Source organism: Miscanthus floridulus, chromosome 10 (assembly GCF_019320115.1).
Source record: "Miscanthus floridulus cultivar M001 chromosome 10, ASM1932011v1, whole genome shotgun sequence".
Taxonomy (NCBI): Eukaryota; Viridiplantae; Streptophyta; class Magnoliopsida; order Poales; family Poaceae; genus Miscanthus; species Miscanthus floridulus.
In genome coordinates, this window is record NC_089589.1 from 106,241,533 (window position 1) to 106,267,889 (window position 26,357).

The window sequence follows — 26,357 nt, forward strand, 5'->3', positions numbered from 1 at the left end:
AGTGTATATAATCAAAATAACATGTTGTGTAAATAATTAAAATAATGTTGCATTTTCAAAATAATTAAAATCATGTATATAGTGTAGAAGTATATTGGTAAAAACTTTTGGCAATATGCTTATATTAACATATGAATTGGAGAAGGATGTAGCTGAGTGTTTGGCCAGTCTCATGAAAGACATAACAACAATGTCGGAAAGAAATTATCTATTAGGCCCTGTTTGGTTACAGGAATTGAGAGGGATTGCAAAACAATCTAATAATGAAATGAGAAGCACTTTATAGATATCGGTTTCAATTCATGGGATCCAAACAGGCCAGAGTTGAGATGGACAAGAGGAGATAATGTAACTTTTACCGAAAAATACAATATGAAGGTTGATCAAATACCTAGAACCTTCCACTCAAAAAAAAATACCTAGAACCTTATATATATTAACATATGAAGCAGCCAATGCAATTAAGCAGCATGTTGGCAAAGGGGTGTTTGGGCGGTCCCATGTAAGCCTTAACAATAATGTCGGTAGAAATTATCTATTAAATTTAAGATGGACTACACAGGAGATACTGTAACTTACCGAAAGATTAAATATGAAGTATGAGCAAATACCTAGAACCTTATCTTACTGTTACTAATTAGAGGATCTTAACATAACCTAAACGTGAATTATCACCAAACAAAATAAAAATGATGAATCTTTGTAAATATGACAGGGTAATAAAGCAGTGGCTTGTTTGCCTTCGCTGAGAAGCGGACGTCTTGTTTGGAAGTAAAAAGTGACTAACATTTGGGGGCCATGTTGACTGCATATATGGGAAGATTTGTGCTTCCATTTTGATTAGATTTGAGGCCCAATGTGGTTTTTCCTGAACCAATTGAGGCCCAATTTGCAACACATCGTTTTTCACTTTTTTGTTTTGCCTATTGTACATGCCATATTTGTTTTCGCCTATAGATACCATCTTATTCAAAGCTTAAATCATCCCCTCTCTCCTAGGCCTTGCCCATTCGAACAATTACAATAATTTCAAGCCAATTTCGAGGACATACAAATATATCAATAAGCACATGGAAATTAATAATGTTCACATCGAGGTTGTTAGCACAGAATATTAAGTTATTAACAACACTGTTTAAAGAAGCATTTTTCTCTCTCCTACCAAAATGAACATGGAGGCGGGAGAGGCCATCATTTATGGCTCCTCCGGTATTGTGGCGTGGAGCTAGAGTCCAGAAGAGCCTAGCCGAACAAGACATAAAAATATGTGATTTCGTAATAATAAATGTTATTCAGCCTGTTCGCTTGTTGTCATCGTCCACACACCCAGCTAAAGAACATGAAAGCTATTGGTAATTGTCCATAGTCATTTATTAGTGAACATCTACATTATTTAATACTTCAGACGAATATGCTTAAGAGTGTCACTAGTAAACAAGTACATAAAGAATTACTAGGTGAAACATTTTAGGCATTTTATAAGGATGTATTGTGGTCCCAACCAAATTTCAGAAATTTTTTATACAAGATTCAAGTTTTATCAATTTATAAGAAAATATTAAGTAAGTAACTAAAAAGTTTGTCATGTAAAGTAGTACAAATATTTTAATTTCTCCTTCCAATCTGTGTATGATCTTGAAATGCCTGCGTGTACTCATACAAATATTTCTTTGTAGCTTAAAAATATTTTCCTCGCACATCTAGTATTTCAAACAGTTCTAGTTAAAATGATAGAAGTACACTTAAATTCTAAACAGCATATATTATTGAAAAAAACTATAGTTAAAATCTTCACGTCAACAAACATATGAAACCAAGATTTGTACGTTTTTCGTGTACTCCTTTGTTGTTGAACCTCTGGCCCCACACGGCCAAGTTGCTAGGCACACGCTAATGGCCCCGTTCGGCTTACCTTATAATCCGCACTATTCAGCTTGTTTTTTCAGCCGGAACAGTATTTTCTCTCACAACAATTCAACCAGAACAGTATTTTCAGCCAAGTTTCAGCAAGCCGAACGGGGCCAATGTGCCAGTCTAGTGGTAGGGCTATCCAATGGGACGCTATCCATCAGGGTTCGAACCCTAGTGTTGGTACACGTAGGCGTGCGCGTTCAGTAGTACTATGCGTTTGCTGCACACTCGAGGCTAGAGAGCCTCCTAAACTCTTCTTTGTGTATGTACGGACGAGCACGCGTCGTGTGGTGTGAGTGTGGAGTATATGGGTTGTGTGCGTGCAAGTTGTATCCGATCAAAAAAAAAGAGAGTCTAGCGTCCGGACGTCCAGACAAAAGCACGTGTCCGGACGCCCGTGCCGTACCCGCCGCTCACGATATTATATATAGTTGCCCAGCCCGTGCTTAGTGTAAAACGCGTGCTCGCCCGTGTGGCCCACACGGCGCACCTCGTCCCCCGCATACTCACAGATGTGTGGCCGAACATCCAGCCGAGCGCACCTCCCCCATGCCCGCCTCACCACTACTACATGTGCTCCCCTAGATCTACTTTTGAAACATCTAGTTGAAACACTTACAACATGCGACTAAAAACAGATGAAACACTTGAAATACGTTTGAAACATGCGTGTATAGCCCATAACATCATATGCTACATCCAGATAAAACACTTTGCAACATACGTATGAAACACCAGAAATACTTGAAATATGCGTTTTGAAACATGCATGTTATGCAACATCCTGATATACTTCTACAACATCATGATGAAACATGAAACATACTTTTGAAACAACTGAAACACTTGAAAACATATGTTTGCAACATGCTTATATTGTCATTGCAACATATGCAACATCCCAGATCGCCTTTTGCAACATTCAGATGAAACACTTGAAACATAAGTCTAAACGCCTGAAACACTTTAAACACGATGTCGCCCGTGGCCATGGCCTACCTGGTGTGGAATTATGGGTAGCCCCCTCCTTGACGAAGGTCGGGGACTCAGCGGCGACAGACTTGGAAATGGCGGCGAAAGCCTCGGCCTCGATAGCCGTGGCAGCGCGCTCGGCATCAGGCTTCGGGATGGCCCCGTAGATCTGAGAGAGGACGCTGGGCACCGCGAGCATCTGCACAAGGCGGCGCGCGTGCGCTGCGACGGCGGCCAGATGCTGAGTGACGGGAGTAGCACCTCTGTAGCCTTGGCGGCAGATCCCTCAGGGGTCGCGAGCTGGCTGCCCTCAGCGACGGCATTGGGGGCGTCCTCCGCCGTGGCTGCGACCTGCGGGGAGAGTTCGGAGTGGACCACGCCGTAATCCGTGCTAGCAGCGGCGAGTGGAGGTCGCGTGAGTCGAGTGAAGCCAGGCTGCGAACGTTCTGGAGTGGTTTTTTTGTTTATATAAATGTTGAGGGTAAGATGCAGTGGGTTGTCGGGCTGTCGCGGACCACAACAACGGGTGTGTCCCAACGTCACAGCATTACCGAAAAAGGGGGCTTAAGTGTTTCTAACTCTGTTTTGAAGTGAAATGGTGATTTTGCCCTTGTTTTTTTAACTTTGTAATTTTACTCCTGTGTTTTTAAACTGAAGGAAGAGTCTACCCCTACTCCGTGATGTCCCTTTAACGGTGTTAACTCTTGAACGAATGGACAAGATTGCCCATGTGATTTTACCCTGCTTTCTAAGAGTGCATTGTGATTTTACCCCAGTTTTGACATATTTTGTAGGGACGCTGACATCAAAATTTGACACAAATTTATGATTTCGTTTTAGTATTATAATCTGAACAAAATTTGTCAAATTTTGAAAATTTAGACAGCATATATGCCAAAATTCAGACAAACACAGTTTATTTGGAGAACATATCTACTAATTTTTAAAATTCAACCAAAATTTGGACAGCACGACTGCACAACTGAATATCTAGAACTACCCTGAAGATACATATAACCCCTCTGTTTCAGTTTGCCCATTAGAAATCACCACACGGATGCTGCTAGGTAATCTCATTGACAACAAGCTTGAAATCATATCGATTTCTGCAAGACCACAATGTCTTACTTTTATTTAGCACATGCGCTTCTCCAGCCTACGCCCACGCAGCACCGGGCGCGCCGCCGAGCCACAGGCTGCCTAAGCCCACGCAGCAGGCCGGCCACCACAGCGGCGTCAAGCTGCAGGCCGCCTATGCCCGAGCAGCCCGTGCCCGTGCAGCAGGCCTCCCGAGTCTCCGGTGGTCCACACCCGCACAACAGACCGTGGCCACTCGGGACCGCGCCGGCGGCCTCCCGTGCCCGCGCCCTGCCGTCCTCTAACTGTGCCGCACCGCGTCCGCGCAGCAGGCCTCCCATCCGGCGGGCGCAAGCTGGGGCGATGGGTCGGGCTCGCCGCAGGCTACGTGGCGCCCCAGCCGGTACCTGCGCCGCCGGGGGGAGCGGGGCGGAAGGAGGAGGAGCCACGGGCACGACCTAGGGGGGAGCGGAGCGGAGGGTGGAGGATCTGCGCCGCCGCCTGGTGGCCGCGCCGCCGCCGAGAGAAACCCTAACACGAGTGACGAGCCGCGACTCTGGTTCGGGACTTCGGGAGCCGAACGGTTCGAGTGAGGAAGGGAGAATGGGACAGGGGTATCACTGTCTTTTGCACTTGGTTCGGCTGCTTGTAAAGCCGCTTGTGCTGATTTGTACGGCTGATTTATTGGGAGAGAAAAATACTGTACCATGGCTTAAGCGATTTTTTTTAATTTTAACACTTTTTGAAAACTAAATTTAAATCTAACATTGTCGGTTTTTTTAAACTAACACTTTTGGCCGCGCCTATTGCCCTAGCGCGGCCAAATGCCTGTGCCGCGCCATGCATGGTGACGCGGCAGAGGGCTGATGTGGCGACGACCGGATTCGCTGACTGCTGACGTGGCGGGGCCTACCGCGCCACCGATCTTAGTGCGGCAGTGCCGCGCCCTGATCCGTGGCGCGGCAGAGCCAAATATAACCCCCGCGGCCAGTCCCGCCTGCTCGAGCAGCAAACCCCCGCCTGGCCGCCACGCCCACGTCCGCCCGCGCCAGCCCGCTGGCCCAGCACGCCGCCGAGCCACGAATGTCGGCACGACACGGCGGCCAGCCGCCCGGTGCGGCCGCCGCGCCCGCACGCCGGCGCGCGACCCCCTCCGGCCACGCACGACGGCTGCCCGTCGAGGCCTGCGCCTTTCGGCCCGGTCTAGCGCGCCACCGCTGTGAGGATGAGCGCCGCTGCCGCGAAGTACTCCCCTAATGTAGTTAGTATACTTAATAAAGTTAGTAAAATTAGTAAAGTATAGTTAGTATAGTTACTAAAGTTAGTTAGTTTAGTTAGTAAAGTTAGTTTAGTAAGTTAGTATAGATTGTAAAGTTAGGTAGTTTAGTTAGTACAGTTATTGAGTCTAGTTATACATTGAATTTAGTCTAATTAGTTGTTGTAGTTAGCCTTGTATAGATGTTAATATTAGATTATTTAGTATAGTTATAGTTAGAATAGATATTAATATTATTATGGACATTACGTATGACGATTTCGACGACTTGATGAAGTTTTTTGAAATGGTTTTGCAGATGGATTGTTGTATTAGAGTTTTATACGAAGGAAGTGTTAGGAAAGAAGATGGTATGTTTGAGGATATGAAAGAAGAATTGTAATGGTTTGATGAACCTCCTAGCTTCAATGACCTTTGTGTCCATTTGAATGCAATGTTTGGCGGTGATTTCACACTGAAGGGGAGGTTTGATACTGGGAAGACTAGGGCACACTATGTCCTCATGCCCTTGCACGACCCTGCTCACTGGTCCCGCTACACTAGGGTTCTCCAAGGATCTAATATGTCCATGGCTGAGGTAGTGGTGGAGAATGGGTACAAGATGTAGGGTGTTCAGGAAGGTCCGTCCATTGATGGTTTTGGAGGCAATGAACAAGAAATAGGGGTCGAAGAGGAAGCAACTCAGGATAACATGGATTTGGATGGTCAGTTGATGCAGGAGCAATTTCATTCAACTGCAGTAGGTTGTATAAGCAATGACTTCGATGTGAATAAGTTCGAACGGGAAGAGGAGGAGCGGGAGGAGGAGGACAGGATCGGTGATGTACCCCCTTCTTGAGGTGGAGTACGACGACCCCTTCTTCCACCGGACGACGAGGTTTTCAAGAGACGTTCGAGGGATCCTTACATTCCTAGGACTTAGTTCATTACGTCGAACGAATATTGTCCTCGAAAACTTGCAGACTCATAAACCAATGAAAATGTTATGTGGCAACTTGTCGTCCATTTATTTGCTTCATATTCGTTTCAACTTGCGCACGGTCGCGACATCACTTGTAGTTTTTTACAGCACTGTCAACAGCTCAATTGAGGCTAGCCGTTGTCTATCTGGGTCACTGCCGCGCCGTGGTCTATGGTGCGTCACTGACGCGCCGTGGACTATGGCGCGGCAGAACCTGGGCTATAGCGCGGCAGAACCTGTATTCGAGATAATTTCACTCGATTACGTTCGTTTTACAAATTCTCAACGCATGATACAAACAGATGTGATCACTTAAGATCGACCATGGGTAATCCGAGTACATGATATATGGGTACAATACATCAGTAGCTCAAAAAGAATATAAGACAACACAATAAAATTTCTACTACATAGCTACATTGATTATTAATAAAGCATGGAACTAACAGACGGCGCAATAAAAAACCCTCAGTTAGAAACATACTGAGTAAGCAACTCGTCGTCCGAGTACCAATCCTCAACCACAACCCTGTAGTTGTGGCTAGCCTCACCTGCATTGCCCTGATCTACCTTTCGCCTGTAGTAAGCGGCCTCCGCTTCATCTACGACATCTGCGGTCTGAGTGAAGAACGCGTCGTCATCCTCCTCCGCCTGCAAGCCCGCCTCTGCTAGAGCGATGAGCTCGCTCAGTCTACTAGTGTCGTCTTCAGCCTCCTCCGCCTGTAAGCCCGCCTCTGCTAGAGTGATGAGCTCGTTGAGTCTGGCAGTGTCGTCCTTATCCTCGTCCCCCTCATCAGACAATACAATCGGTGATTCAATGGTGCGACCAGCTCGCTTTCTGTGCTCATCTAACTTCTTTTCCTCGTACCTTGCATGAGCCACCTCTGCAGCATGGTCCTCGCTGCATCCAATCCCTTCATGTCTAAAATACAATCAGTTAGCAACGCGATTATATTACATTTAAAATCAGGCAACGAAAAAAAGCTTTCAAGTACTCACTGGCACATAATGCAACAACATGCTCGTTCAAAACTTGCATCTGTACTCTTGTCTCCTCCCTTGCCTCCTTCCTTGTCCTCTCCTCCTCTAATGTCATCCGTCTCTCCAATCCCCATTTCTCAAGCCCAACGTCGATCGGGTTACAAATATCGCGCTGTCTAGCAAACTCACGCATCTTGTCTTTGTGATGTTTAACGAAAAGGTTGGCGTAGTCAGGTCCATATCCCCTCTTCCGTGTAATTACTTGCCTCCCCTTCAGTTCATCCAAGAACTTAGCTTAACCATCATAACATTCCCACCTGCATTTCTAGTGCTCTGTTGAAACGAAAAATTATATCATATATATCTTAGCAAAAGAAACAAAATACGATTTCATGGTTACCACAAAAATAACCAACCTCGTCATAGTCAATCATATGGCCGCAATAATGGCCTATTCCAAGCTTCGAAGGGACTAAACCGTAGTTGGATTTAACACCACATTCGCACTTGACTGGCGGTGCTTTGTAAATTAACCTTTGTTTCTTTTTTTGCTTTGCCTTTGGAGGTTCTTCGGGCCATTTGTTCTTAGGACCATACAAACACTCCTTGAAACGACACTTCACCATTGAATACACCTAAATAACGTGACATTAGTACATGAACACATATAGCTCAATATTTCAACACATACACTTTGCACTTACTTCATGCTTGTTTGGACACACAAACTCCAACGCATTGTCAGGGTTTATCACAGCTCGATCTTTGTAATCGCACAGAGGAGGTTCTTCGAGTCGTCTAACTACGGCTAAGTGCTTCTCCTTAGCCGTCATTGGAGGGGGGTTAGGGGGAGGTGGAACCCACCGCTCGAAGTGCTCTCGTGGATGTCTCCCTCTCCATCAATCGTCGAAAAGGAGGTACCTGGGGTCAAACTTGTCTGCACCGTCAATCCACTTAAAGAAAAAGCACCTCTCATAGGCCTACACAACAAAAATTCAACAAAATATTATTAACCTAATAATACAAATGAAGAAGAAAAACATACGGAAACAATTACTTACATTAAAACGACTGCACGTGTAGAAGCAACGAGCCGTTGTGTCCGGATGTCTCGATTGAAACACGTCGGTCGGACGTCCACAGTCACAGTTAGGGACAGAGAGTTCAGGAGGGACGAGGGCATCTTTGCTAGACTCGTCGGGGTACAATTCTTTAGGACGACCCCATTTTCGCCATAACTGCTCCCGAAACATGTCTTCCATCTAATAAAACGGCTCAAATTAAACATCAATCAAAACAACGCAAATTAATGTAAAATATAATCATTTGCATTGCAACTAAAATAATGTAACCAACACATATAGCAACAAAAATATACATGGTAAACATACTTCTAACTAAATAATTAACCTTAACATTGACAAAATCAAACTAATATCTTCCTTCAAACCATAGCCCATAGTTCCCAAACATAATTTTCCTCCTAACCTTAACTCCCGTTCATAAAATCATATCCACCATTCAAACGAAAATAAAATGTGCGTCATTACCTTGAACGAGGACGAGAAGGGAGGGAGGCGGCCGGGGAATGGAAGGGAATGGAGGGAGGCGGCAACGGAGGGCCGGTGAAAGCTCTAGTTTGGATTTGTTTAATTGATGAAACCCTAAGTGCTAACCTAGTTTATCAAAGTGATCATGAGATAGGTAGCACTACTCCAAGTGATGAAGTAATGACAAAGATCATGACAACGGTGATGGCATGGTTATGATCAAAGGCTTGAACTTGGAAAAGAAGAAAGAGAAAAATAAAAGGCTCAAGGCAAAGGTATAAAATGTAGGAGCCATTTTGTTTTAGTGATCAAGACACTTAGTGAGTGTGATCACATTTAGGATAGATAGCCGTACTATTAAGAGGAGTGAAACTCGTATCGAAATGCAGTTATCAAAGTGCCACTAGATGCTCTAATTCATTGCACATGCATTTAGGATCTAGTGGAGTGCTAACACCCTTGAAAATATTTGTGAAAATATGCTAACACATGTGCACAAGGTGATACACTTGGTGGTTGGCACATTTGAGCAAGGGTGAAGGAGATAGAGATGAAAGAGGGTCAGTCTTGCTGTTTTACAACTGGCCGGACGCTGGTCTCAGGGGGACCGGCGCGTCCGGTCAGGCGTGGCAGTGAAAACCTGGCGTCGATCATGCGACCGGACGCTGGGCCTCTGTCTGACCAGACGCTGGAAGGCAGCATCCGGTCAGAGCTGACGTAGCTGCACAGAAGTTAGGGTAACTGACCGGACGCTGGCTGTGTCCGGTCAAGTGTGACCGGACGTGTCCGGTCGAAGAAATGCATCTCTGGGAGCTTACTGGAAATGACCGGACGCTGAGGTCCAGCGTCCGGTCACTTTCTAACTGACGCGTCCGGTCATCACTTGACCGTTGAGATCGGGCGATCGGCGTTTGAAGTTGATGACATGTGGCGCACATCGCACGACCGGACGTTGAGGTCCAGCGTTCGGTCAATCTGACCGGAGCGTCCGGTTGGCCCGTGTTCAGTGCAGTGAGGAGCCCAATGGCTCTATTTCATGGGGGCTTCTATTTAAGCCCCATGGCCGGCTCAAGCTCACTCTTTTGCATATTTTCATTGACATAGCAACCTTGTGAGCTTAACCAAAGCCCTCCCACTCATCTCCATCATTGATCCATCATCTTTGTGAGATTGAGAGAGAATCTAAGTGCATTGCTTGAGTGATTGCATCTAGAGGCACTTGGTATTCGTGTTGCGCTGCGGATTTCGCTTGTTACTCTTGGTGGTTGCCACCATCTAGACGGCTTGGTGCAGCGGTGGAGGATCGGCACGAGTTGATGATTGTTCGTGGCCGTCTCCGGTGATTGTGAGGGGAGTTGTACCTTCCCCAGCGGAGTGTCGAAAGGTAACTCTAGTAAATTGCTCGTGTCATTGAGTTACCTCACTTGTGGGTAGGTTCTTGCGGTGTCCAATCGTGTGGACAAGGTTTGTGAAACACCTCTTAGCCGCCGAACCACCAAGTGTTGGTCGACACAACGGCGACTAGCATGTTGGTAAGCACGTGAACCTCGGGAGAAAAATCGGTTGTCTCTTGCCATTTGATATTCTCCCGGTGATTGGTTTCATATTCATCTTATAATTGGTTCATTCCCCTACACGGTGGTATAACCATCCTACTCACTCGTTTATATTCTTGTAAACTAGTTGTAACAAGCTCTTTAGTGTAATTAGATTTGAGAGCTTGCTTTGCTATTTAAGTTTGCTTAGTGGAGCTCTTTAGAGTAGAAAGATTGAGAGCTCTTAGTGAGTAGTATTATAGCAAGTTGTGTGTCTAGCTATCATTGTAACTAGAATTGTGGGATAGGTGGCTTGCAACCCTTGTAGAGCTAAAGCAAGTTTGCATTTAGCTTTTTGTCATACTAATCAAATTGCTCTATTCGATTTGTAGATTTTTAAATAAGCTATTCACCCTCCTCTAGCCATATTAGGACCTTTCAGCCGGGCAGGGGGCGGGCGCGACGGCCAGGCGCGGGCAGGCGGGGTTTGCTGCTCGGGTAGGCGGGACTGGCCGCGGGGGTTATATTCGGCTCTGCCACGCCACGGATCTGGGCGCGGCACTGCCACGCCAAGATCGGTGGCGCGGCAGGCCCCGCCACATCAGCAGTCAGCGAATCCGGTCGTCGCCACGTCATCCCGCTGCCGCGCCACCATACATGGCGCGACACAGGCATTTGGCCGCGCCAGGGCAATAGGCGCGGCCAAAAGTGTTAGTTTTTAAAAAAAACCGACAGTGTTAAATTTAAAATTAGTTTTCAAAAAGTGTTAAGATTAAAAAAAATCGCTTAAGCCGGCTTATAATGGCAGCCGAACACTCCCTTGGCCTACGTGCCTTTTCTTTTTTTCAGGTAAACGGAAGCTTCGTTTAAAAAAAATGAGAGTAAAATCACAAAGTTAAAAAAAGAAAGACAAAATCGTCCTTGACTCTGGAGTAGGACATAAACACCAAAGTCAAAAAAAAAAAAAGTTCCTAGGCACACGGTGGAAATGAAGGCGTCATTGGCGTCGAAAGGAGCCTTGCCAATCCCAACGCGCTCCCGCACTGGGCCAGTCCCAACGCTCTCCGCGCTGGCGTTTGACCAATGCAGCAGCGCGGCCAGCAGCCCAGCACTGGCACTCAATGGGCCTTGCACGCGTGCCCTCGACCAGGCCTCGGGGCGCCAAGTACTATCCCCACTCAGCCCGTGAAACGTGTACGAAAATATTTTCTTGCACTTTAACGAATTTTGGTTCTACCTAAGGGTGTTTTGATCCTTGCTAAAGTTTAGTCTTTCTCACATTAAATGTTCGGAAGGTAATTAGAAGAACTAGACATGAGCTAATTATAAAATTAATTGCAGAAATCCTGGACTAATTTGCAAGACAAATCTATTAAGCCTAATTAATATGTTATTAGCAAATATTTACTGTAGCAGCACATTATCGAATCATAGACTAATTAGATTTAATAAATTTGTCTCGCAAATTAGCCGCTATGTGTGTAATTAGTTTTCAAATTAGCCTATATTTAATACCCCTAATTAGTATGAAAGATTCGATTTGACAGGTAGCCCGAGGGAACAAACACCCAAGACGTGACATGTTTTAAAAATAGATAGCGGATAAATAATGGATCTATTAGAGAATGTATACTTTTTATCGAGAGCTGTTTTCTAGAGAGCCTTTAAATCTACGGTATGTTCGATTGGTCGTAAACGATCGTAAATTTACAGTCAGAATAGTATTTTTTTCTCATACCAAACCAGCCAGCAGTAATAATCCACGATCGAGTCACCCCACGCGTCCTGGACTCCTGGTACGCCGCGAGACATCTTTCGCTGCTCCTGCTCTGACGCCGCCAGCATTCTTCCAGTAGCCCCGCCCGTCGTGTTTTGGCCAAGCCACTGTGCTACTCCACGTCACCGTTATGTTTTATAGCTAAACGGTCGGTGTGAGACTCATAGAGGCAGATCATACGTATTTTGATATCTATGGCCTGTTTGGTAGTGCTCTGGTTTCGGCTCCTCTGAAAATAACTTCGGCTCTGACTTCTCTGAAGGAGCAGCTCCTCTGGAGGAGTTGAAGCCGTTCTGAAAAACGTTTGGCAAAACGGCTCATTCGCACTAGACGACGTGAACCCACAGTAAGGAGCCGAGCAAAGCTCATTTTTGAGGCTTCTCCCGCGCAGGCAAAAAATGGCTCCGACTCTTAACCGGCTCCCCATGCGGAGCCCTTTCCAAAACAGGCGTTTGACACAGCTCCTGCAGGAGCCGGAGCTGAAGCCCCTGCAGGAGCCCTGCCAAAGAGACTCTTAATTTCAGCTAAACACATGTGACATATATCCACGGGCCTGCAATTGGCAGACTAAAGGCCCTGTTCGGCTTACCCCATATTCGGTTTGTTCGGCTTCTTTTTTTAGCCGGAACAGTGTTTTTCTCTCACAACAATTTGGTCGGAACAGTATTTTTCAGCCAGTTTCAGCCAAGTTTCACACCAGCGAACAGGGCCTAAGTGGGAAATCCTTGCTTGCACAGATAACAAGGCAGGCTAGCAAGGAATCCAGACATGTCACCTGTTCCAACTTCTTGCCTGCGAGGTGAGGCATGTCATGGATAGAGATCCACATGCGCCCTATATGAAATTGCAAAATCAAGGCTCTAGCAGGATGTGCAATCACGCCTTCTTGAAGTAGCAAAATCCATCTCTGGCAATTGCATCTAGTCCACAAAAACATTGACAATTTGAATAGGCAGCCACAATCTATGTGCTACAATTTACCGTATTATCTCCTAAACAAATTGCACTGGCTAAATTGGGGCACCACTAGTATAAACATATTAGATAATTAGATCTCAAAAGTATAACCATCCTTGACATGCCTGCAATTCAAAAATACAAAAGGGGTCTCACCGAAAGTCATCACGGGGAAGAGGATTAATGCAGCTAGGATACCGAGACCAGCAGGAGGCTACCCTGGTGTTTTCCGACCAATCTACGCCCTATTCGTTTAGGCTTGTTAGGCTGATAAGCCATGGCTGAAAGTACTGTTGACTGATTTGGTGTAAGAGAAAAACAATGTTCGTTGGCTGAAAAAGTACGGCTTATAAGCCAAACAATCCCAAGCGAATAGGGCGCTAGCCGGACCTGCTGTTGCCACCCACGGCTAGCCGGACTGAACATGGAATCCTATCATCTACCAACGAGGGTATGGGCAACGAATAGGCGCCAGTGTAACTAGGGTTTCTCATGGCACTAATGGCCAATTCAGATCAAGAGGGCGTGATTTCAAGGAGCTCGAATGTGGGAACATGGGGCAAGGAGAGGCGCGTGCATGGGAGAGAGGGTGAGCGGCGTGCAGTTAAAAAAGGAAGGAGCGCGTGGGAGAGGGGATGCACTCGCGGGAGGTTGAGGATGGCAAACAACGTCTACTCGAGAGATCTACAGAGTGCAAATGCCTAGATAGCGGATGGGGGGAAATGGAGAGCCAGAAAGAGATGCCGTTGTGGAGGTTTTGTCGCTAGAATTGTCAAATCAGTGTTCGCGACGGGCAATGTCGACCCTGTTGGAGTTGCTCTTAGGCAATACTACCTAATAAGTGCACTTCTAGCTATTGCATCAAGATATATAAATGTTGTCTAGATAGATAGCCCAAAAAATATTTATTTTTGGACGAAGAGAGTATATATCACTATGAATTCACCAAAAACTCAAATGCAACTACATGAGTGTGGCAAGCAAATTATATAACGTAGTTCATAAATTAATATTTTATTTAACGAAATTCGTTGCTATTTAACGAAAATTAATAAAGATTTCAAATATTTGAGAAAAGACATAATGCTTTATCTGTGTTTTTATTCACACAAAAAATCTAAGTATTCCGGAGGGTGGCACATCAAACACGGTGAGAGTTCTTGTTAGAAAAATCAAAAAAATTATTATGAATGTAGTAATAATTTCTTGGTTAGGAAAACAGAACGGGTCATGACAATTAATCTTATGTCCACAATACCAAAGCATAGCACCTTTGGCAGCTCTCTCATCGAGCCATGCTAGTTTAGGCTCTGTTCGGCTAAGCTGGATTAAAGCCGGCTGGTTGTTTTTGGCTGATTTGTTGTGAGAGAAAAATACTGTACCGACTGGAACGTGAACAGTGTTTTCTGAGGAGGAACCAGCCGGCTCCGGCCAGCCGAACGAAGCCTAGTTTATTGCGGTAGCTAGAGTCAAGGGGTGTTTGAATTTAGTGACTAAAATTTAGGAAGTGTCAAATAAGGGTGTCGCATGGGGTGTTCGGATACTAATAAAAAAATAAATTACATAATCCGTCAGCACTCCACGAGACGAATTTTCTAAGCCTAATTAATCCGTCATTAGCGTATGTTTACTGTAGCACCACATTGTCAAAACATGGACTAATTAAGCTTAAAAAATTCGTCTCGCAAATTAGTCGCAAACTGTGTAATTAGTTTCATAATTAGTCTATATTTAATACTCCATGCATGTGTCCAAATATTTAATGAGACAACAACTAAACTTTAGGAGGAATAACAACAAAACCATGGCCACCAGTTTGATGACGTCCCAAAATTTAGCCAGACACGCACGCACGCCCAAGATTTGTATATAATCGGCATGTTCGCTGGTTGGTTTCTGGGCTGATTTAGGCTGATTGGTGCTGGTTTGTTATGAGAAAAAAACACTGTTGGCTAACTGATTTGGGCTGGCTGAAACCAACAAGCGAACAGGCTCAATATAAGCCGAGCGTGCTTTCGCGCCTACGTCATTTCGAATCGAGAGACGACGACCCGCCAGCAGTTGTACAAAATTTAGCCAGGTAGGCTGGACATCGGGCCAAGCAGCGGCCTGGCCCACGCTGGCGCGCACGACCCGGTCCCCTTTTTCGCTTGCATCGGCCGCAGCACGCCGAGTCGCCAACCCACCACGGTCCCGTGTCAGTTTGCGTGGATACGGACCGTGCCGCTTGCCAGCGACCGGGCTTGGCTGCTGCGGCGCTTGCAAATATCGCCCGGCCGTGGTCCGCTCCTCCCCACCCCGCCACGGGAGCAGGACGGGCTCCCGCGCCCGTGTCCTCCCGCCTCCACCTCCTCCCTCCCATCCCACACCCACCCCAAATTCCGCGGGCCACCCCCGCAATCCACACCCACCACCCGCCGCCGAGCCCGACAACGCCGCCCTTCCCAACCCGCCCTGAGAGGGAGAGAGTCTTGCCAGAACAAGTCGCCCTCGTCACAACCAAATACTGCATCCTGGCAGAGCGCCAGAGCCCCGTCTTCCCTGCCGCCGCCTTTCACGCCGCGCCTCTCCCACGGCCACCCCCGGCGCCTCCTCGCCTCCCCCCGCGAGCCAACCCCCACCCCCGCGCGCGCGCCTCCCCCAGCGGATGCGCGCGTGCCCGCGCCGGCGGCGTCATCGTCACCCTCCTATCCCGCCGCGATGGCAGGGGAGGACCCCGTCGACGCGTGCCCGCTCTGCGGCGGCGCCGGGCCCCCTTCGCGCGTCGCCCTCGCCAAGCGGGCCCCGCCCGCCGACGCCACCGCGGTGGCGGTGTCCTCCGCCTCGGTAACCGCGTCTGGCGGCGACGAGGCGTCCGCGCTCCGCGAGGCGCTAGCGCGGCAGTGGCGCGGGGTGGCGGACCTGCAGGCGGAGCTGGAGGCGGAGCGGGGCGCGGCCGCGGGCGCCGCCAGCGAGGCCATGTCCATGATCCTGCGCCTGCAGCGGGACAAGTCGGAGGTCATGATGGAGGCGCGCCAGTACCGGCGGTACGCTGAGGAGCGGTTCGCGCACGACGCCGCCGAGGTGGGCGCGCTGCACGACGCGCTCGACCGGCGCGATGCCGCCGTCAGGGCCCTCGCCGCCAGGCTCAGGGCGTGCCAGGCGCGCCTGCTCCACCTCGGCTTCCCTGCTTCCCCGTCCCCGACCCCGGCCTCGCTCCCAACCTCCCCGACTGCGGCCGACCGCCCCTGCTCCGACAACTCCGACTCCGACGACGGCGACGGTTACCGTTCCGTCCAGTGCCTCGACCACCCCGCCGACGTGGGCACCCCGCGCACCCACCACCTGCTCAACAGAATTCCCAGCCCGGACGACTCCGACAAGGCGGTCGTCATGTTCGGCTCCCCGCGGCGCCGCTGCTCCTCGCGCCACGCCCGCACGTTCTCCGGCGGCGACGGCGTCCCGTACGACTGCCGGATCGCGTTGGCCGACGAGTTCCCTCTCTTCACGGACCGGGACGCGCCGGACCAGGACGACGACGAGGAGGCTGACCGGGTGTACACGGTGGACGCGGTGCATGGCGTGCCCGTGATGGCGCCCGAGGACTGCTGCTACTTTGGGACGACGACGAGGGAGGGTGCTCGTGCTGGAGCTGGGGGCTGGGCACAGGAGGACGAGATACAGAAGCTCAAGGCCAGATTGCAGGCGTTGGAGGCAGATCGGGAGTCCATGCGCCATGCCATCTTGTCCATGGGAGATGAGAAGGCGCAGGTTGTTCTGCTCAGGGAGATCGCTCAGCAACTCTGCAGGGACGCGGCGCCATTCCCGGCTGTTCCGCTCAAGGTGCAGCCAAGGCCACAACCAGTTGTGATGGCACAGAGGAAGGTGGTGAAGAGGCAGTCATCCTTCGCTAAGGTCTTCATTGTAACTGTGATCAAGGTAAATATGTGCGGGTATTGTGTTTCTCTGTTTGATTGCTTCGTTATAGTTCTACTGAGTTGACAAGTTGTTGTGTTCCCAATGTAATGTTTGCTTGGTGGAATATGTGATGTAATTTAGACATGCATTAGAAAGGATAACGTAATGAGTATGCAGGACTCTAATCAATGAGCTATCTGGAACACACTATTGCTTGATAACATGTGAAATCATAATGGGTGCTCTTTTGTATTCCCTGCATTTTGGCCGTAACTTGTTCCTATTTGAGCTTTTGGTAAGTAATAATTGTCTCATTTAATGGATTCGGCGCTGTTACAATTGGAACGGACGCACTATTTTTTTTGAAATGCAGAAATATGCATACTTTTTTCCTCCCCTGAAGGCAATAATACCTAATACCTTGTTTTATGTGGAGATTAAATTGAAAAAATGGACTGGTCATTTTTTTGTTAATCTTGTCTTGAATTGTCCATGATTCTCATTTGGAGCTTATGTTTTCTAATACATTATTATTCTAAAATATTTGACCTCTTAAAACTTTAGTGAGTGCCACCGTTAGAGATACAGATCGCTACTGTATGTATTCTGTTCAATAAAATGGCAGTATCACTATGTACCCACATTTATATATCCAAATTCTATGATTGTGCTGGGAAAATTAGTTGTTTGTGATGAACTTGTGGGTTATGAACCTGTGGTTATTCATGTTGTTGACAATCTGTTGTTTTCTTGGGATGCAAAAACTGCTATACTACAAATGTACTTCATTTAGTAAAAGAAATTCTCCAGCTACATGGGCATGACATTCTTGAACTTTGAAGAAATCTTAACATTTATAATGTTCATTTTTATAACCATGGTAGCTGTGGGGACTTAACACAGTTACTTAAGGTCTCTGTTTATTCCTTAAAGATGTGATGTGCTGCAGCAGAAAGATTGTGCAATGGTCAACGGATGGTTCATCATCCTTTCACTTAGTTCTCTTGCGAAACTCTTCTTCCTTCTGTATCTCTTAACAAGGAATATTCCTGTTTTTTTTTATTACAAGTCTTCCTGAAATATTTGAGATAATGCCCCTCAACTGCGCGCCCGCGTGCACACACACACATATAAATATGGAAAAAACTTATGCTGTCGACTTTACGAGGTTACTAATTACTGTTATTTGACTACATCTGTTGCACCCTATCCCAAGTGTTCATCCTTTGTTGTGCACTCACCCAGTACTTCAGCATTGTATAGTGCATCGTACCTTAACTAGAGGTCTTGGTCATGTGTGTTTTCCTGTCACACTCTAGAACCAGAAGAAAGGGCAACCTGTATTGGTTGAGAACAGGGAATCAATTTTAAACTTGGTTCTTCGATTATTTTACTGTACCAGCTGCCAAGTCTGCTACCGGATGTGATGGAAACAAAGGAAAACATGTGATCTTGGGATGTCCACATGGTAGTCATCCACCAGGATTGGGTTATAATTTATAACTGATGATTGACTAAAAAAACATGAGTTTTGACTTTTGACCACATTACGCTTAATTTACGTGTACTGGTCCCAGCGTGTTGTCTTGTTCTGCTGTGTAGATTGTGTTATGGATATTTACTTTAGTTAAATTATTACAAGCTTCCATTTCTCTGAGCTTGGACTAGAGACATTAAATGTAATTCATATCACACCATTTGATTGTTAGCATCTAGCAAAGATTAGTGTTGTACATGATTTGTTTCATTGGCACCAACTTATTTATTGCTGCCTTGCTTGTTTTATGTGCCATCCAGTGGGTCGTGTCTATCTTTTGCTGGCGAAGGAAATCAAGTCGCATCAGGTAAGTTGCCAAATCTTGCTCCATTGTCTGATCTTTGGGTGTTACTTTTCTGCATTTCACCAATGCTTGGTATAATGGCAGGTATCCCATCGGGATGTGTGGGAGCAATGTCGGATTGATGCTGGTACTGGATAGGTTCTCCCAACAGAGGCAAAAGAAGATTCCTAAAAGGAAGCTAAGTGCCTCCACTCTCTGATAATCTGATTACATGCGACCTAGGGAAAGCTGAGTCGTGCCTCTGCGATTATCTGACCCGAATGAGCAGTTCTCTGAACATAAAAGCTGGTTTTGTGAAGAAGCGATTGTTGTTGCACATCGTTCCAACCATTTTTTTTTCTATGCATTCATTGGTTGATTTGTTTTTTTGGCAGTCTAGCTAAAATGTGTTCATATCCTTTGTGTTTTCTTCCTCTGCCTGTTTTTTTCTCCATTTATTGTTGATATTCCTTTTTTGTGCAGTAGTGTCGAAAAGCGCATTGTAAATAAAACACGGACCATTTTAATCATTAGCAGTAGAAAGTTTTGACACATCAGCAGAGTTCTTTTTTTTTTCTTTTCTCTATGTCACCTTTTCTCCCCCTTTTGTGGAACAAAATCATATTGTGTTGTATTGTAAGCAAATTTCAAACTGAGTAGTTTGTTTTGTGGGAAGTCTTTTCTTTTTTTAGTTCAATGGGAACAAGTTGGTGTAAACTTGAGGTACCATTTTAAAGAGAATTTGGGGAACCAACTTTAAATGTCTTGGATATATTTAGAATCTTAGCTGGTACTGTCATCAATGTCTATAAACCATTCAGAGTAGCCTAATATATATAAACACTTAACTAATGATCCAAGTTGCTACTAGATATTTACATAAGTTATAACTCATCTGAAACTGCTATATGTAATATTCATACAAATTGTTATAAAGTACACCCAATTTTATATCTTATTCTGAAATATATGCCATATCTTTAATAGTTGCAGTAAGTTACGTATATATGCATATATGCTAATGGGGTATGCACATAAGTAGCTGCTGGACATTTCATGAAAAATGTTGCACACATCCTGTCAAACTAATTGTTGGCTGTACAGAAAAAAAAATTCTAACTGGCATTCAGCGTGTAGTTTTCTATTTTTGGGGGCCAATATGGTTTAAGATTCACTACTAAAATCTTTGCGCCCAAAATGATTATTTGCCACATGAACTGAGCAGATCTTTTTGATGCCAGAATTTTTATTTTAGTATCGGTTTTCTTTTGTGGGCAAGGCGTGATGCTGCCTTTGGTCAACTAAAAACACTGAAACATGTTTCTTTTCTTAACCGCTGCAGTTTACTATGTGTCTATGTGCATAGTGCGATTGCAAATGCAAGTGGTGACACAGGCGTGTCAATTTAGTTTTGCTTTAAATTTTATTAGTTAAATAAATAAATAAATTGAGTTTTGTGCCGGCCTGGTAAGCCAAGGAAGGTAAGACTTGCATTCTAAAATGTGATCCACGCTGTGCTCGAGTGACAGATTGTACTGTCAAGAATTTTATTTCTGAATCCTAGGACAAAAATATAAGAATTGACATCAACGGGGGAAAAATGTACTATAGCAATTAGAACATTTGGATATCACTCTTTAGGTAACGCGTGACCCAGATGGACCTAATGCATTGAATGTAACTTGTACAAGCAAAGCCAACGCACCCGCTTTTTATTTGATTTATTTACAGAACAAGATTAGTGGCAGAAGCAGGGATTAGCCACACCAACGACGACACTTAGCACACATCGATCCCTGAAACAAACCGACTGAGGAAACGAAAATTCGTGCAGAAATCAAGGGCAACCAGAAACACGAGACATGCAATCTCCATGGCTCATCACTCATCGGCGCGCCGTTTGTCTGTCCGTCAAACGATGTCATCACCGACGGGCACCACCGCAGTGGGCGATATCGCTGGCATGGGCGTCGCCACCAGACGCTGCTGTTCCTGTGCCGCTCCGGCGTCGTGTCTTGGCTGTGGCGTTGGGGCGGCGGTTCTTCTTCTTCTTCTTACCTGTGCCGGTTCTTCTTCCATCTCCTCATCCGGTGCCTTTACCAGATCTCCGGTGTCCCCAACCGTGGGCGGCTCCGGCCTCTGCATCTTCTCCGGCATGGTCTCCATCCCCATGTAGGACAGGAGGAGCCAGACGTAGGAGAGGTACTCGCCGCCGTTGCCCAGGCTCTTGGCGTGCAGGTACCCGCGGCACCTGCCGGCGGAGAAGCAGAGCATCTCCACCCACACTCCCTGGATCACCGCCCACATCTTGTCATCTGCGTGCTCTCTTGCTCGAATCATGAGAAGCTCCTCATTCTTGGTTATAAGATTCCTATCCACGAGCTCCGCGAGCTTCTGATTCTCCTCGTCCACCAGCTTGATGGCCTCCCCTGCTTGCTTGGAGAATTCCTTGGCCGCGAGCACCGACTTCTCCTCTTCTTTCCATCTTGCCTCCGCCGCCATCTTTTCCTCGTTGTTGACGAACTCCTCTGCCGCCTTCTTGGCAGATTCCAAGAGGTATGTGATCTTCTCCTCCTCGTTGGTTTGCTTCTTCTTTTTCTCCTCGTTGATGAACTTGTTTGCCCCGTTGATAAACTCCTCTGCCTTCACCTTGGCCTCTGTCCTGCCATCCATGAGCAGCTGGATGACCTCCCCTGCAATCTTGGAGAATTCCTTGACCCTGACCACCTTCTTCTCCTCTTCCTCTTGCTCGGTGCGCATGCAACTCACGACCTCCGCCTTGGTTTTCTCTTCCTCGATCTTGATGAACTCCTCTGCCTTGTTCTTGGCACATTGCAGGAGCTCCGTGATCCTCTCCTGGTCCTTGGTTTGCTTCTCTTTGATAAACAATTCTGCCGTCTCCTTGGCCTCCTTCATGACCTGCACGAGAATCGACTTGCCCTCCATCGCTTCCTCTGCCTTGTTGCTTTTGATGATGAATTCGTCTGCCTTCTTCTGGGCAGAACCCATGACCTCCATGAGCTTGTTCGAAACTTCGTCTCTCTTCTTGTTTTTGACGTCGATGAATTCGTCTGCCTTCTTCTTGGCACAGAGCAGGACCCTCATGACCTCCTTCCTCTTGTCCTCCCTCGCCTTCTGCTCATCGATGAACTCCCGTTTCTTCTCCTCGGCAAATTCCATGAGCTCGTGGGCGACCGCCCAGGCTTTATGGACAAGATCTTCGGAACCGAGACCGATGGTGCTCTTCACCTTCTGGATCACCTTCCGCACCATCTCGTTCTTGGCCCTTGGTGGAGGCGCCTTCTTCTCCGTTGGCTCGAGCTCTATCGCTTCCTCATCCTCCGGCGGCGGCTTGAGCATTTTCCTGAGCTCGTGGTAGGTTGCCCTGAAGAGCTTGCTCCTGGCGCCGGGGATCAGCATCTCCGGTTCGACGAACAGCAGGTACGCCATGTAGTTGGACACCATCCTGCTGTGGCGGGTGGCGTCGTTGCCGGTGTCCACGTGGTCGAAGTAGCAGAACTCCGTGGCGAGGTGCCAGAGCAGGACGCTCTTGTTGAAGGGCATCCGCAGGCTCTCCTCGATGGCGCTCCGGCCGACGCATCCCTCCCTCTCCAGTGTTCGCTGGCCGCGGCTGTCGTTGAACAGCCGGTAGGCTCTCACACCGTCAGTTAGAGTTGGCTTCCGCTTCCATCCGCCGGTGGCGGCGTCGCGCTCGTACAAAGACTTCCATATGTAATCCTTCCACCCAGCGGCGACGTGGTCGTAGACGAGCCTGGTGATGCCGAGGGACGGCTCGGGCGGCGCCGTGCACCAGAGCCGGTCCAGCTGGAGCCTGGCCCCCAGAAGGCGCGCCAGCGCCGAGAACCGCGGGTGCTTCTCGCCGCGGGCGAGGTAGCCGACGAGGTTGTACTGCGCGAGCTGGTCGTCGGGCTTCGGCAGGCCCGACCCCAGCACCAGGCACGCCGAGACGAACTCCAGCGCGGCGGTGCAGCAGAGCAGGACGTAGGTGACGACGACGTCGGCGCGGTCATACACGCCACGGTGGCTCCTCTGGAACAGCCCGATGTCCACGAACGTCAGCAGCACCACGGCGGCGCGCAGCAGGCCGCCGAAGCTCGCCTTGTGCTTGGTGTAGAGGCGGTCGAACGCCTTGGAGAGCGACGAGCGCACCAGGCCGTGCACGTCGGCTCGCGCGGTGCGCGGCGCCAAGAGCCGCAGGTTGCTGAGCCGGACGGAGTAGGGGTGGCCGAGGTCCACGAGGAGGTGGTACGGCTGGTCGGCCACCTCGTCCTCGAAGAGCACCTCAGGCTTGGACTCCAACGTGGCGACGCACTCGGCTGCGGCCTGCACGTAGTCCTCCTGCGAGTAGATGTCCTTCTGCACCCCGTCGTCTTCCTCGAGCGTTCGGTCCAGCCGTGGATCGGAGGAGTTCATGATGCTCGTCACCGTCGCGTTCTTGAGAGCCCATGGCTTCTCCAGGCACTTGAGGATCCCGGGGACGAAGAGCAGGATCGCTGCTCGCAGCAGGATCATGTCGCCTGACCACCATGACTTGCGGAAAACGTAGATGGCTACGGTGATCTGGGACATCCATGCATGGACAAATAATGTGAGACATCTATATACTTCCTCCGATTATCTCCTTTTTTTTTTCTCCATTTTTTCTAATATAATAAAGCGCCCACTAGCTTAAGATTCAAACTTGATCTTTGGTCAACACTTGTATATTCAAATTTTTTTCAGATTATACTTCGTGCAGGCCAGTTTATAAGGCGCACACATGTATCAAGGTTCGAACTTTATGAGATATTTGACTAATAGTTTAGTTAACAATTTTTAACTGTTGTAAATTTGTAATATAAACTTGATAAATTTAGATTTGTAATCACATTTACTATCCAATAATTATAAAATTACAGTCATAAATAATATAATAAAAAGTAAATAAATAGTTAAAGCATATTTTGAAAAAACCATGCATGCTATATCTAATTATGTCTGATAAACTGAACTGGATAGTTTACCACATAAATGTGGTATTCCTGGGTTCTTATTTGAAAGTGTGACCTGAGACATGGGCAAATGTGAGTTTCACTTCGTCCGGTTACGAATATGCTTCTTTCTTTTGTTTTTTTAATAATAATGCACGCATGTAATTTAAGATTCAAACTATCTTTGATCAACGGTTATATATTCTCTAAAATCTTTTCGATCATACCATATACATTTTGTATTTATCGATTCTTACTGGAAAATAAACTTTCATGATATCAATTTTATGGTCAAGAACATCTACCTATTATATTAATATTTAACAAAAAAAATCTCCACTTGACCTCAGGGCCCAGAAATTACCATATTAATCGAAATATAAAAATAAACCACCATTGTCATTATAAAAAAGTTAATCCGTGATACCCCTATAACTATTATATATTATTACCCTCCAATTTCATTTCGAAAAAGTTAATACAAAGTAACCCTATACCTACAAATAAATTGCCTCAATCGCTGCCATTATAAAAAGTTAATCTAAATACCTCTACTTATAAACTCATTATGAGTATTACAAAATAAGCAAAAAAAAAACTTCAATACATGATTCTATTAACATCGACCTCTTGTGCACGATCACTATTTTGTGTACATAAAATTAACCTCATTAAAGTTTTAGTATGTGTTACAACTACTCCATCATTCATTACAAATTATAAGTCATTTTAGCTTTTTTAAATACATAGTTTTGTTATACACCAAGATATATGCTATGTCTAGATACATAACAAAAGCTATGTACCTAAAAGATTCAAAACAACTTATAATTTGCAACGGTGAGCGTAATGTTTAAGATTCATATATTTGTATATGCACACCTATACACTTACTTATGAAAAATATAATCTAACAAATGACAAATAAACAATAAAAGGATGCACAAAACTAAAAGGACAAGTCTTACTAAGAAAAGACACTGTTTGAACTGATGGTACATGTTCATATGTTTCCAGAATGACGACACTTGTGCACTAAGTTTTTAGTGCCTAATCTAGGTGGACGTCCAATTAAATCTATCATATTTAGAATGACACAGTCAGCAACAGTACATTTTGACCATGGATTTCTCTCTTTCATCATATTGTCAATAGATACAAGATAAACATTGTCTTAAAAGTATTTTTGGATATTATTCTAATTGAGCAAAGGACATAATAACTTATTTTTTGAAACAAAGCACATAATAACTTAACTAATTATTAGAAAAAATGTAAAATTTAACTTTATCTAAGCAAATACACCTTACATTGATGGACAAAGGGAGTACTTATATCCTGGCAAGTGGAAGAATTGCGGCCTCTGAAGAAAACATTTGACTACTACTCCTTTAAACTATGTTTTATTAGTGAGCAATAAAAGGGAAGCAAGCTAAAGAATACTATAATGAAGTTTATCCAGTTTCAGTGACCAGTACACTTGAATTATCCAATGCAAAATACCTTTATTTAGCAACTAGATATTTAGAGTAAAATACTAATTCGGCTGAAAGACAAATAATATATATATAAGTAACTTTTCAACTTTGAACCGTCCACACAACAGATGGTCGTGAATGTAACATGTATGGCCGCTGCACTGCACTAACCTGACACACCGCAAGCAAAAGGTAGCGTCTCCAGTTCTCGTTGTCCTCGATGCTGTAGGCTGTAATGCCGTCCTGGCCGCCGAGGTGCAGCAGCAGGACGGGCGCCCACAGCGTGTCCAGGTGGGCGCTCGCCGCCGGGTACCTGGCCAGCGCCTCCCCCTTGTGCTGGTTGAAGAGGGTGGCCAGGGCGTAGATCGCCACGACGTCGCTGCCCTGGTAGGCCAGCCAGATGAGGGCCCTGAACCAGTGCGGGACGCGGAGCTTGCGGACGATGGCGGCGGCGAAGAGGAAGTACTGGAAGAAGAGGCTGGCCAGGACAAGCAGCCGCAGCTGCCAGTCCTCCCACCATTGCACGGCTGCTTCGAAGCTCATGGCCGTTCCCAACTCTCAGCTCTCTAGTGCTGCTTGCCGTTTCCTCCCCGCTCTCTCTCTATATATACAAGGAGGTACCAGATGATGGCTTCTGTCACACGTGCTCCGAGCTAGCTGTGCCTGCCGTGTTGTGGTACTTGTTCCTGAGTGCATGTGGCTCTTTTGTAAGATGTACATGTCTCTTTTTTGTTTTACAAGACTTGTTTTTCGGTACTCAAGGCATCAGCCGAGCTTTAAACAAAGAAGCTTAACAAGGCTCTCATACAGCACAGAAATTTTGAGACACTTCTTTTAATATACGGCGTGGCTAGCGCCCGGACGTCCGGACGGACGCATGTGTCCGGACGCCCGCGCAGCCCGTATCCGTCTGGCTCACTCCGACACACACGTGCACCTCACCCTCGACGCTGTGCCCACCGCTCCTTGCGTCCGGATGGACGGCCCCGTAGCCGCCCCCGCCTTGCAGCGCACCCTGCCCCCCGCTGCGCCCCGTTCCTTCCCCCGCGTGGGCGGGACCTGAGAGCCGGCCTCCAGCTCGTTGCGCCCTCGTCCGCCAGTCCCTAGCTCGCCGTGCCCCATCCCCGGCGCCTGGGCCATGCGCCCATCATTCAATGTGCCTCCGTGAAACACT

At 46.9% G+C, this 26,357-nt stretch overlaps 2 protein-coding genes across 2 annotated transcripts; one reads left to right on the forward strand and one right to left on the reverse strand.

Moving 5' to 3' along the window:
- The first annotated feature begins 15,405 nt into the window (after positions 1-15,405).
- On the forward strand, positions 15,406-20,029 carry LOC136485252 (myosin-binding protein 7-like). Its single transcript, XM_066482172.1, has 3 exons — positions 15,406-16,915; positions 18,692-18,738; positions 18,820-20,029. Exons 1-3 carry the CDS (start codon positions 15,698-15,700, stop codon positions 18,932-18,934), a joined length of 1,380 nt encoding a protein of 459 aa, XP_066338269.1. The 5' UTR covers positions 15,406-15,697; the 3' UTR covers positions 18,935-20,029.
- A 168-nt stretch (positions 20,030-20,197) lies between these two features.
- Positions 20,198-25,736, reverse strand: LOC136485253 (uncharacterized). Its single transcript, XM_066482173.1, has 2 exons — positions 25,355-25,736; positions 20,198-23,295 (listed from the first exon to the last, which is right to left on the reverse strand). The coding sequence occupies exons 1-2, from the start codon at positions 25,724-25,726 to the stop codon at positions 20,626-20,628; spliced, it is 3,042 nt and encodes a 1,013-aa protein (XP_066338270.1). The 5' UTR covers positions 25,727-25,736; the 3' UTR covers positions 20,198-20,625.
- Positions 25,737-26,357: the final 621 nt, after the last annotated feature.

Excerpts from the sequence above, each read along its gene's own strand:
- LOC136485252 (XM_066482172.1), top strand. The coding sequence starts at position 15,698 with ATGGCAGGGGAGGACCCCGTCGACGCGTGCCCGCTCTGCGGCGGCGCC. Across the intron at positions 16,916-18,691 it reads TCATTGTAACTGTGATCAAG|TGGGTCGTGTCTATCTTTTG; the intron begins GTAAATATGTGC and ends TGTGCCATCCAG. Across the intron at positions 18,739-18,819 it reads AGGAAATCAAGTCGCATCAG|GTATCCCATCGGGATGTGTG; the intron begins GTAAGTTGCCAA and ends GTATAATGGCAG.
- LOC136485253 (XM_066482173.1), bottom strand. The coding sequence starts at position 25,726 with ATGAGCTTCGAAGCAGCCGTGCAATGGTGGGAGGACTGGCAGCTGCGG. Across the intron at positions 23,296-25,354 it reads TTTTGCTTGCGGTGTGTCAG|ATCACCGTAGCCATCTACGT; the intron begins GTTAGTGCAGTG and ends TGGATGTCCCAG.